Genomic DNA, 13,641 nt, shown 5'->3' with positions numbered 1-13,641 from the left:
GAGGATTTATGTTCAAGAAAATAAAGAAAAACGAGGAATCCCATTCTACTAAAACAACATTACACCCTGTACACGATTGTGAATTCATTTTTGGCATTAGTGCTATCAAGATGAAAGGGGCATATGTTATAAAATGGGACCATCTGCTTGTTACAGCCACTGCCTGTGAATTGTAAATCACTGTGCATCTCTGAAATGACTGATACAAACATACTGGAGGGGATGTTTCCTCAGTTAAAATGTGTGCTTGCATGAGGCCCAAAGTCTATTTCTCTCAGCTGAGGATGACTGTAGTGTGGTTATTCATTCCATTTTTGGATGCTCACATTGTAATGATGAAAAGGTAATCATCAAGCAACCGGTACATACAAATGCAGCTTTTGCATGAAACAAACGAGAGTAAAGTAGGCATGATTTATGCTTTGTGCAAACCTTCATGTCAATGGCTTTGGCTTTTGCACCACACGCTCATCAGCAACCTGCTTAGTATGTAACCCTTACTGTAAGATGCCAAAGTACTGAAACATTGTGCATTGTCCGCTGTTTATTCAAACCTGTTTTTCCCAAGGGCGTTGTTCATTCAGACATCCTATGATTTTGATGTCCAAGAGGCCATTGTATAGAAGCTAATCAAACTGAAAGGGGGGTGAACGTTAGAATGCAAATAAGTCCATTGTAGTTTTGCCTCCCTCTCTCTCTTCCTTCTGTAAACATTATGCATCGAGCAAATTTGTTAACGCAGCATGTAACTATACAATGTTGTAAATATCGGCATGTTTTAAAGAGAAATCATAATTATATTGTGTGTGTGTGTTTGTGTCCAATGTCTTTTTGATAATAAAATGGAGAGAAAATATGCATTGACTGCACATTTTATGTATTTTCCCTAAAGGCTATGGGACTCAATGTATGTCTGCATAGTATATGGATTTTAAAGGCTATTTTCTTGCCTGGAATTCAAGTGTTGATTTTTACTGTGTGGGTATTCATTTAGCAGACCAAAACGTTGCATGCTTGTTTTTAGTATGTGTTAATTGTATAATCCTTTCAATCCGTCTACTGTGGTCAACCCTAAATATTTTACTATATACTACAAGTAAAAATGCAATATTACCAACATGTCCTGCATTCACTTGTATGTGTGCATGGTCTTTGATGGCCATGATTTATTGTGTATTTATTGCAAAAGGACAACATTCACGAGCTCTCTTGCTTTGTAATTATATGTGCCATAAGTGTTTCCTTCGTTTATCCTGCCAGAGGTTGTAGTAACTGCCTTATCAAAAAATAATTTGTATCTGTTGTGTTGGGTTGACCAGTATTGGCCCATTACTAAGTCAGATGATGGTACTACACAAATGTAAGTCCAAGTACTAGACCTTCCTTAGACTGTTTAGTGACAGGTTCATAACTCACTGTATAGAAGTCAAAGCATGGACTTGTAGCCCTCTTTCAATACCTCTTATATATTTACCCTGAGTAGACCTCTGCTTGCTGTCATTCGATGCTTCATATAACAGTTCAATGTGTCTTTTTTAGTATGTTGATCGAAATAAGAAGAAAAGCCATACAACTTGAGCACTGAAACATTAGAGCTCATCTGTGAGGTTAGTAACCAAGCCTAAAACACCTCTTAGGTATCCATACTCTGAGCAAAGGTATATTACTACTCATATAAAAACCTTAGAGATATTAACAGAGTGGCTGGTTCAGACTTTATCACTTTCCTATGACAGAATAGCTTAAAAATGATCTGAATATGTATATTTATATGTGAATTATATTATATTTGTTCCTCTATATAATCACCTGTGCCAGCTCTGTTGGATTTTCACCTCACATTATATAATATGTGTTTTGCTTATATATAGGTACTTAACATGATAATAGCGGTTATGTTTGCCAACATTATTGGCATGACTTTGAGTTAATATTGTAAGATATACATGCCTCTGCATTTATTAAATCAAATGACTGCTTGGCTTTTTGGGATGATCATATACATACCTATGTTTGGAAAAAGTTTAAATGAACCTTCAGTCGTTCGTATAATTTGCACATGGGATGCAAAACAATGTTTTATGCTAGCATAAAGAGCCAATAGCAGAAAAAGAGTGAAATGTTACTCGATTGCAAAATTACGTTCATTTTTCCATGCTCTTAATACACCGATTGCAAGTATACATCTGATTTATATAACACATATAGTACAACCTCCATTCCAGTTATGCAGTTATTACTCAAAATACGAGTTTAATTGTGGTGATGAATGAATACTGTTACTTCCTCACATGTTTTCCATATCCCTCCTATTGAGTATGCTTGGGTTGATTATGATTGTTTTATAGACCATTATTCTGTCTATTTTAAAAGTTGTATTTTGCAATAGGACCAATAGCGCCTGTGTTCTTCTAGCGGTTTCTCAGTGAACAACAGAAAATGAGTTTTTTTTCTTCAGATTACTGCAATGCAGGCAACAAAATCCCTGTCTTCCTGGGTCTATGGAACTCTTTTGAGTATGGGGCGGACCCAAACAGTGCAGAGCTACATTCGCAATGCAATACTGCCAACCTCGCTGCTTTAAAAAAAAGAAATAGGGTTCCTCTTTATGCATAGCGTTTTGATCCTCCATGGCCACCAAACTTCAAGACTTCCAAAGAACTGTTCCCCTCTGCCTCTCCTCCTCACTCCCTCCTCTCCTTCTATACTATTCAACAACATGGACAAGGGAAATGCTTGAACTTGATTGTTTTTTGTCTCGTTGTAGAGGTGTGCGTATGTGTGTGTGTGTGTCAGTAGTTGTGCCTTTTGTGGATTGCATGATTTATTTCCCTACCAACAAACATGTTGTTGTCCAGCAAAAAGACTCCAAATCCTCCAGCTCTTGTATCAATATATCAGTCAATGTGATATTATTAAGAACCTCAAGGGAACCAAAACATGGAATGTCTCCACAGACGTATCTATATGTTATCATAGTAATCATAGGAAATAAAGGTCTTTTAAGTATGTTTGTCTTGCGTGGTTTGTAAAACAATATAATTGTTGTATTATATTTTCAAATTCAACTCTTCATATAATCTTTACCTGCTTTATTATTGCTTACAAATGTGTACCAACCCTGGTTGTCAATCATGTCATACATACTGTAGGCCTCTGCAGTAAGATGCATTACCACACATGACCATTTGATGACAGTGCATACAAGAGATTGCATTGGATTGCAGCGTAGTAAATCATTATAAATTATTTATACAAGGCTCAGGAGACTTTTCAGGTGATGCAGTTTTAAAAGAAACATTAAATGTAACTTCGTTAGATAGAACATCATAATATATCAACTCTTACACCAGTTCATAGATTAAACCTTCGTAGACATTCGTACAGTATAATGTGCTGTGACGATATAAGTATGCATTATAACAATCCATAAATCCATTTAAAAAATGCTAATATGCTAACTGTGTGTGAACACTATCTGTGTGCAATATAACCATCAACGGAGGACAGATGAGAAAAGTGAAAGGAGCATCAAAAAAGGATTTAAAGTTGGCGCCTATCTGTCATTCCTGTCATGATTTGAATGTAGTGGTGGTGGTGATGGTGTAGTTGGGGTAAAAATTGGAAATAAGTCTTGGATCATCCTCTTCCTCCTCTCACTTAGACAGTTTACTGATGACCCGGATTAAGGCTCCGTTCTCGTCCTTCAGTCTCTGGTTCTCATTCTTCAGCTCTGTCTGGATCTGTGGAGGACAGCAGACAACAAGCAAACAGAGCAAACAGAGAAGGGTTAGGGTTGGGGTTAGTGAAACATAACATCTACATGCTGTACTGTTTGTTAAAGGGAAAGCTAAAAGTTGAAAGTGTACCAATTCATGCTGATTTACAAAAAAACTCTAGTCCAAGTGTGATATACAGAACAAATGACAATGACTGACACATTCATCACCCCTCTCTCCTCCGAGTCAACTGGGGCCATACTTGAAAACATAAGCAACCATTTAGTTAATTGGGTTCTCCAGCTCAAAATGTGTATTAGCCAATTAAAATTGTTGATTTTGACCACTACCTACATGTACACATTTCCTCAACTAACCTCTACCCCTGCACACTGACTCGGTACTGCTACTCCCTGTATATAGCCTCGTTATTATGTTCCTTTTAATTATTTTTTACTTTAGTTTATTTGGTAAATAATTTCTTAACTCTTTTTGAACTGCACTGTTGTTTAAGGGCTTGTAAGTCAGCATTTCACAGTAACGTCTACACTTGTATTCGGCGCATGTGACAAATAAAGTTCGATTTGATTTATTGTGACAAATTCTCAATTGTAGCTTGTCCCATCAAATAACGTGGAACACATTAGCCCTATGCTAACTTCAACAGGTGGCACTGATTATATCCTGGCACAAGTGCATCAGCCAATTAAAATAATTGAAGTAGTTGGACATGTTCCTTAACATACCTAAGTCCATAATAATGTTCTGATAATCAAAGCAACTATCACATGTATTTGTGTCACGCCCTGACCATAGAGAGCTTTTTATTCTCCATGTTGGTTAGGTCGGGGTGTGACTAGGGTGGGTCATCTAGGTGATTGTATTTCTATGTTGGCCTGGTATGGTTCCCAATCAGAGGCAGCTGTTTATCGTTGTCTCTGATTAGGGATCATATTTAAGCAGCCATTTCCCCTTTTTGCTTTGTGGGATCTTGGTTTTGTGTAGTGCCTGTTAACACTGCAATTTCGTCACGGTTTGTTTGTTTTCTGTATTTTGGTGAGTTTCTTTGATTAAAACATGTGGAACTCTACGCATGCTGCGCCTTGGTCCAATCATTCTAACGATCGTGACAATTTGACTGACTGGTCAAATTACTCTGTGTAAAGTGCCTAGTCCACGTAATTGTCGCAGATGATGGAAGGGTTCGAATCTCGGATGAGTCCACCCGCCCCTCTGAAATGTTTATTTCCATGTATTATGTTAGTGTGCAGTTCTTGACTCGGACTAAAATAAGTGCCAGTATTTATTTTGTGTGCCGGGACGCTTTATATTTAGGTGCAGGAACTGCACATATTTGTGGTGCCGGTACTCAGTTCCGGTAAGCTCCTGCCCAAGCCAAGCACTGTTAGTGTGTTGAAAAGGGATGCCAACAGCTTGAAAATGAAGATTATGAATGAACTTAATAAAGGAGCTACCTATTTCTTCAGCCTTGCACACAAACACACTGTTGTTGCCTAATAATCACATTGAATAGGCTATATTACATGGATGTGTACACCTAAATTAAGGCATTTTTAATCATCTACATATGCGTTATTTGACACAAAAAACATGAACATTACAATGTGTACATCAGGTAATGTGCACTCTCGTTATCACCCTACAGATGGCAGTATTGTAGCTATTTTAAAGAAGTCTGCAGGACTCAAAATCAACAGTCTTAATGTTGGAAGACATTTGGCTGTCATTATATGATTATGTAGGGTACACTTACATGCAGGCTAAACGCTATGCATTGTTATAATCATCCACTTCGTCACATGCGTTTTGAATCGAGCATAAGGACTGGCAGTGAACAGTGTTTTCCTCAACCAAAAAGCGAGGGGGGTTCAAACCCGGTTAAAGTGCACTATCGGTTGCAAGTCAACCGCTTTAGCAGTGTGTACCACAGAGAAGCGATGATTACAATGATATGGCTACTATTTGATAAATCCATAAGGCTCTTCAAGTTTTTTTTTAATGATGTACAATACACTTACACATTGTAAGGACCTCATTTGTGTGTGAAATTGATCAACAAAATCGTGGGAATTTGTCAGGTGTGAAACCGTGAAAATGTTGTCTACCACTTGTAGCCTAGTCAAGGATGCATCAGTTCAATATTGGCCCCTGACATTTTGTTACAGACCAATGTAACAAGTAAACCTTGAATTTGTAGGTTTAAAGTCTCTAGTGGCCAGGGTTGACCTATTTTAAGAAATGCCATTGGTTGGTGGATATAAAAGTTTAAGATCTTTCATAGGCTAATGAAAAAGTTAGCATAGAGCTAACGTGTGCCATGTTATCTGATGGGACCAGCTACAATTAGGCATTCTATCACATGCAAGTAAATCGATGCCTTTCATTGGCTGATACGCATTTTGAGCTGGAGAACCCATTTAAATGTAAATGGTTGCTTATGTTCGCAAGTATGGCCCCACAGTGTTTGCCCACAGAGATATTGTATATTCAGTTCAGTGTTCCATTTTTATTGAGAGCTCTCATTCAGAGATAATAAGAGGTTGTTGTCTGTACCCTTGTGTATGGAACACTGCAGATGCTTGTGGCAGTAGTGAATGCAGACAAATACTAATGGCTTGCTCACTCGATGAATATCAATCAAAGCACTCTTACAAGCCACAGCCAACAGGGCATAATGGTGACAAACGATGCCATCTTAGAATATCACAAAGCAGTGCATTATAGGGAATCGGGTGCCATTTGATAGACAGTAACACTATAGTACCAAGTCACATCCCAGAGCCTCTCCTGATAGTTCTTGTTCTCCATTTGTCTGCAGGGCAGCTTTGTGATAGCTGGGCCTCTTGTGGAGAGTGTGTTTTGGGAATATGTTCTGTCTCTGCTGTGGCTCAGTTTAGTCTATTGGAAATATTCTCAAGAGAGACAAGAACAGGCAATAAGCCACAGGAAAAGGGTCCTGAATTGGTCAAACAATGAACAACTCTCAGTATCAATTCAGTAAATTCAAGCAGGTTGGTATTGACCAAGTTAAATCAAATTTTATTGGTCACATACACGTGGTTAGCAGACGTTAATGCGAGTGTAGCGAAATGCTTGTGCTTCAAGATCCGACAGTGCAGTAATATCAAACAAGTAATCTAACAATTCCACAACTACCTAATACACACAAATCTAAGTAAAGGGATGGAATATGAATATGTACATATAAATATATGGATGAGCGATGACAGAGCAGCATTGACAAGATACAATAGATGGTATAAAATACATTTTATAGATATGAGTAATGTAAGATATGTAAACATTATTAAAGTGGCATTATTAAAGTGACTAGTGATCCAGTTATTAAAGTGGCTAAAATTATTTTGAGGCTGTATGTAGGCAGCAGTGTCTCTGTGTCAGCTGTTGAACAGTTTGATGGCCTTGAGATTGAAAAACAGATTCTGTCTCTCTGTCCCAGCTTTGATGCACCTGTACTGACCTCGCCTTCTGGATGGTAGCAGGGTAAATAGGCAGTGGCTCGGATGATGGCTGTCCTTGATGATCTTTTAGGCCTTCCTGTGACATCAGGTGCTGTAGGTGTCCTGGAGGGCAGGTAGTTTGCCCCTGGTGATGCGTTGTGCAGACCACACCACCCTCTGAAGAGCCTTGCGGTTGAGGGTGGTGCAGTTGCCATACCAGGAGGTGATACAGCCACAAGATGCTCTCAATTGTGCATCTGTAGAAGTTTGTGAGGGTTTTAGGTGACAAGCTACATTTCTTCAGCCTCCTTCACCCAAATGTCTGTGTGGGTGGACCATTTCAGTTTGTCCGTGATGTGTACGATAAGGAACTTAAAATGTCCACTTTCGCCACTGCTGTCCCGTTAATGTGGATAGGGGTATGTGCTCCCTCTGCTGTTTCCTGAAGTCCACAATCATCTCCTTTGTTTTGTTGACGTTGAGTGAGGTTGTTTTCCTTACACCACACTCCGAGTGCCCTCACCTCCTCCCTGTAGGCTGTTTCGTCATTGTTGGTAATCAAGGTCACTAATGTTGTGTCATCTGCAAACTTAATGACTGAGTTGGAGACGTGCATGGCCACGGAGTCATGGGTGAACAGGGAGTACAGGAGGGGGCTGAGCGCGTGTTGAGGATCACCGAAGTGGAGATGTTGTTTCCTACCTTCACCACCTGGGGGCGGCCCATCAATGTCCAGGATCCAATTGCACAGGGCGGGGTTGACCCAGGGACTCAAGCTTAATGACGAGCTTGGAGGGTACTATGGTGTTGAATGCTGAACTGCCGTCAATGAACAGCATTACATAGGTATTCCTCTTGTCCAGATGGGATAGGGCAGTGTGAAGTCAATTGCATCGTCTGTGGACCTATTGGGGCGGTGTGCAAATTGAAGTGGGTCTAGGGTGGCAGGTAAGGTGGAAGTGATACGATCCTTCACTAGTCTCTCAAAGCACTTCATGATGACAGAAGTGAGTGCTACTGGGTGATAGTCATTTAGCTCAGTTATGTTTGCCTTCTTGGGTACAGGAACAATGGTAGCCATCTTGAAGCATGTGGGGACAGCAGACTGGCATAGGGAGAGATTGAATATGTCTTTAAACACACCAGCCAGCTGGTCTGTGCATGCTCTGAGGACGCGGCTAGGGATGCTGTCTGGGCCGGCAGCCTTGTGAGGGTCAACACGTTTAAATGTCTTACTCACATCGGCCACGGAGAAGGAGAGGGGGGGCCCACAGTCCTTGATAGCGGGCCGCGTCGGTGACACTGTATTATCCTCAAATCGAGCAAAGAAGGTGTTTACTTTGTCTGGAAGCAAGACGTTGGTGTCTGTGACGTGGCTGGTTCTCTTTTTGTAGTCCATAATTGCCTGTAGACCCTGCCACATATGTCTCGTGTGTGAGCCTTTGAATTGCGACTCCACTTTGTCCCTATACCGATATTTCGCCTGTTTGATTGCCTTGGAGGGCATAACTACACGGTTTATATTCTGCCATATTCCCAGTCATCTTTCCATGGTTAAAATGCGGTGGTTCGCGTTTTCAGTTTTGCGCGAATGCCGCCATTTATGCACGGTTTCTGGTTAGGGTAGGTTTTAATAGTCACAGTGGGTACAACATCTCCAATGCACTTCCTTATAAACTCACTCACTGAATCAGCGTATAAATCAATGTCATTCTCTGAGGCTGCCCGGAACAATTCCCAGTCTGTGTGATCAAAACAATCTTGAAGCGTGGATTTCGATTGGTCAGACCACCATTGAATAGTCACGGGTACATCCTATTTGAGTTTCTGCCTATAGGATGGTAGGAGAAAAATGGAGTCATGGTCATATTTGCAGAAGGGTGGGGGAGGGCCTTGTATGCATCGCGCAAGTTAGAATAGCAGTGATCCAGTGTATTGCCCACACGAGTGCTACAATCAATATGCTGATTGAATTTAGGTAGCCTTGTTCTCAAATTTGCTTTGTTAAAATCCCCAGCTACAATAAATGCAACCTCAGGACATATGGTTTCCAGTTTGGATAAAGTCCAGTGAAGTTCCTTGAGGGCCGTTATGGTATCGGCTTGAGGGGGGATATACACGGCTGTGACAATAACCAACAAGAATTCTCTTGGGAGATACTATGGTCGGCATTTGATTAAGGAATTCTAGGTCAGGTGAACAAAAGGACTTGAGTTAATGTATGTTCTTACGATTACACCATGAGTCGTTAAATCATGAAGCATACACCCCCGCCCTTCTTCACAGAAAGATGTTAATTTCTGTCGACGCGATGCATAAAGAATCCCAGTGGCTGTACCGACTCCGACAACATATTCCGAGAGAGCCATTTTCCCGTGAAACAGAGAATGTTACAATCCCAGATGTCTCTCTGGAAAGCAACCCTTGCCCTAATCTCGTCTATCTTGTTATCTAGAGACTGGACATTGGCGAGAAATATACTCGTAGGCGGTGAGTGTTGTGCACCAGGAGGCCGCTCCGTCTACATCTTCTGCGGCATTGTTGTTTTGGGTACAAAGGATACACTTCGGGAAAGTTATATTCCTGGTCTTAATGTTGGTAAGTTGACGTCGCTCTGATATCCAATAGTTCTTCCCGGCTGTATGTAATAACACTTAAGATTTTCTGGTCTAACAACGTAAGAAATAATACATAAAAAAAAAATACTGCATAGTTTCCTAAGGACTAGAAGCGAGGCGACCATCTCTGTCGGCGCCATCTTGCGCCATCTTGGGATGACTCATGTACTGGAGGCAGCTCTGTAGGGTAGTCATTAGCTGGCACAGCCACAAAGTCATGAAATCTGATTTTAAACCTAACCCTCTCAACCGTATGCCTAACCCTTACCTTCAATTAAGACCAAAAAGCACATTTTTGTTTTCATGAATTTGTACAATATATAGCAAATTTTGATTTTGCAGCTGGTCCATCTAGAGGAAATTGATCAAATCTGGACAGATACCTTCACTTCATCTTCCATGTCTGATATCTTCTTCTGAAGGACATGTGTTTCCTACAGAGAAGAGATGACACAAGCCACAATGAGACTAAACATGACAGGGCTATCAGCCTGACCATGACTTGAACTAATAAAACAAAATATAATCAAATAGACATGTTGTACCAGAACAAGAGAGAAGTAAACAGAAAGTGCATAGGCAAACATCTTGTGAAATGAGGATCTCACCCGTTTTTCTTTCTCAAGCATGGACCTCTCATTGGACCTTTCAGTCATTGTGATCTTTCTCTGCAATACAAAAGTCCATGGTTAAAATAGTGAAAAATAGAACAATCCCTGAAACGGCAAACATTTCTCATATGAAGAGTTTAATTCCAAAACGCTATGTATCCATTTTCAGATGGAGTCTATTGACTCACCTGTGAGTCAATCTAAGTAACATAATAAGAAACCCCCATCAAAATCTGTCAGTTTAACTTCTTATGGCTGGGGGCAGTATTGAGTAGCTTGGATGAATATGGTGCCCAGAGTAAACTGCCTGCTCCTCAGTCCCAGTTGCTAATATATGCATATTGTTAGTACATATGGATAGAAAACACTCTGAAGTTTCTAAAACTGTTTGAATGATGTCTGTGAGTATAACAGAACTCATATGGCAGGCAAAAACCTGAGAAAAAATCCAACCAGGAAGTGGGAAATCTGAGGTTGGTTGATTTTCAACTCAGCCCCTATTGAAGATAGTGGGATATTGGTCATGTTGCACTTCCTAAGGATTCCACTAGATGTCAACCGTCTTTAGAAACTTGTTTGAGGCTTCTACTGTAAAAGGGGGGCTGAATGAGAGGGGATTGAGTCAAAGGTCTGGCAGAGTGCCAGGAGCAGGTCATGCGCTTTCACATGAGAGGTAGCTCCCGTTCCATTGGCTTTTTCTGAAGACAAAGGAATTCTCCGGTTGGAACATTATTGAAGATTTATGTTAAAAACATCCTAAAGATTGATTCTATACATCGTTTGACATGTTTCTACGGACGGTAACAGAACTTTTTGACATTTCGTCTGCTTTTAGTGAACGCGCTTCGTGAGTTTTGATTTATTTACCAAACGCACAAACAAAAGTAGCTATTTGGACATAAATGATGGACATTATCGAACAAATCAAACATTTATTGTGGAACTGGGATTCCTGGGAGTGCATTCTGATGAAGATCATCAAAGGTAAGTGAATATTTATAAGGTTATTTCTGACTTCTGTTGACTGCACAATATGGCTGATATATTTTTGTCTTGGTTGGGCTCTGAGCGCCGACCTCAGATTATTGCATGGTTTGCTTTTTCCGTAAAGCTTTTTTATAATCTGACACAGCGGTTGCATTAAGGAGAAGTGGATCTAAAATTCCATGTATAACACTTGATCTTTGATCAACGTTTATTATGAGTATTTCTGGAAATTGATGTGGCTCTGCAAAATCACTGGATGTTTTTGGAACTACTGAACATAACACGCCAATGTATACTGAGATTTTTTAATATAAATATGAACTTTACCGAACAAAACATACATGTATTGTGTAACATGAAGTCCTAAGAGTGTCATCTGATGAAGATCAAAGGTTAGTGATTCATTTAATCTCTATTTCTGCTTTTTGTGACTCCTGTCTTCAGCTGGAAAAATGGTTGTGTTTTTCTGTGATTTGGCGGTGACCTAACATAATCGTTTGTGGTGCTTTCGCTGTAAAGCTTTTTTGAAATCGGACACTGTGGTGGGATTAACGACAAGATTACCTTTAAAATGGTATAAGATACTTGTATGTTTGAGGAATTTTAAATTATGAGATTTCTGTTGTTTGAATTTGGCGCCCTGCACATTCACTGGTTGTTGTCATATCGATCCCGTTAACGGGATCGCAGCCATAAGAAGTTTTAAGCTAGAGATATCAAACACCGCTGTAGCTTGGCCACCTTCCACCGCATCTGCCTATGGCGGCCTTCCGAATCTAATGTGGAAGGTGGCCGAGCTACAGTGGTGTTTGTCAGATCATGAGAACCTGTCTTCTCACAAAAAAAATGAAATGTCTGTAGTGTCCGAATGGTTTGGCCTAGAAAACTAATGATGTCAAATTTGGACACATTATGGTAATTGTGTGACCAAAAATATACTTTTAATCACTTTTAAATGAATGCGTTTTCAGGTGGTGTGTAGTGCAATATCACCCAAAGTGTTTTTCTTGCATTTCAAATTAGCTACTGTACATTTGTCCATCATGTTTCCCACATACACGACAAAGAGTAGTTTTCTATTATAGCATTTTTTGCATTACTATTTACCATATTCTTATTCCTAACAGGAATGGTGCAATATTCATCCATCAACAACTGAATTCCTACCTTTTATCTTATGTCTTTGGTGACTGACTGAGTTCTTACAGTCCTCTTATTGGGCAAAGTTAGAGTGCCACAACACTGAACTGCTGCAACCCAAAAGGTTACAAATTATGTAAATTGGTGCAGGAGGGCTGGGGAGATGACCATTCAAGTGAAGATTTTTTTCATATCTACTTCTAAATCCATTGTCAAAAACATGCTCAACCAACCGATTGAGAATAGGGTTAAGAACTTATGAAAGTGATTTGTGTTTTTTCACCACCTAATCAAGGCATGGGGTTGTTCAATAACAGAAATGTATTTGCTTGAAATCTACAGTATCACTTGAAAGTTTCATTTCAGGGAGACAAATAATCATGTTTTGTTGCAAAACGCAAAATATCCGCCTGAGCCTCACTCAGACAAATAAGTATTACTTGTAGGTTTTACACAATCAAATGTGACAAGTAATTACATTTTTAAGAAGAAATGTACAAATTATACATTTCTGACATTAATATAAAACATTTATATTTTTAAATGTATCAATAAAGTAATATGAGGTATGTATATAAAATATTTACATTTGCCATTTTTAGCAGATGCTCTTATCCAGAGTGATTCATTCATCTTCAGATTGCTAGGTGAGACAACCACATATCACAGTCGAATATACAGGATACGAACATTCCATTCCAGCTAAACAATGGATAATTAGCATTTTGCAACAAAAGCCATTTTAATACACAATTCAAATCTATTAATATTTTTTTTTTTGAGAACAGTTATATTTTACCCACACATGAAGGTAGTCATAAGCAATCATTTCTGATGAAAAAAACACAATTGTGAAAGATTTGTGGACATAGCGTTTTGGAACAAAACTCTTCAATATTTACATTTGAAAACAAACATGGTACTGTACTTCAAAAATACCAATTCCCAAGCATTTCTCTGGGAACAATCCAATGAATTTTACTTGCATAATCTGTCATAGTTCTCACTCCTGCATCTTTCCTGATTTTATTGTGCAGTGGTCCATGTAATAGGATATGGAAGAGTTACTCCACATTGTATTTGA

The 13,641-nt window shown here is 39.4% G+C and overlaps 1 protein-coding gene across 2 annotated transcripts in view; it reads right to left on the bottom strand.

Moving 5' to 3' along the window:
• Positions 1-3,088: 3,088 nt before the first annotated feature.
• Positions 3,089-13,641, bottom strand: part of LOC120065658 (protein phosphatase 1 regulatory subunit 12B-like) — a 38,130-nt gene continuing 27,577 nt past the window's right edge. Inside the window, exons 5-7 of one of the 2 annotated variants that reach the window (XM_039016725.1) lie at positions 10,428-10,487; positions 10,203-10,253; positions 3,089-3,743 (exon numbers count right to left, since the gene is read on the bottom strand). In XM_039016725.1, coding sequence (XP_038872653.1) covers positions 3,657-3,743; positions 10,203-10,253; positions 10,428-10,487 — 198 coding nt within the window. In that variant the 3' untranslated portion in view covers positions 3,089-3,656. The remainder of the gene's footprint in view (positions 3,744-10,202; positions 10,254-10,427; positions 10,488-13,641) is intronic. The other variant, XM_039016726.1, reaches the window with a different exon arrangement.

This window comes from Salvelinus namaycush, chromosome 20 (genome assembly GCF_016432855.1).
Source record: "Salvelinus namaycush isolate Seneca chromosome 20, SaNama_1.0, whole genome shotgun sequence".
NCBI classification, from domain to species: Eukaryota; Metazoa; Chordata; class Actinopteri; order Salmoniformes; family Salmonidae; genus Salvelinus; species Salvelinus namaycush.
Note: the sequence above shows the minus strand (reverse complement) of the source record. Positions and strands in the feature narration are given on the sequence as shown.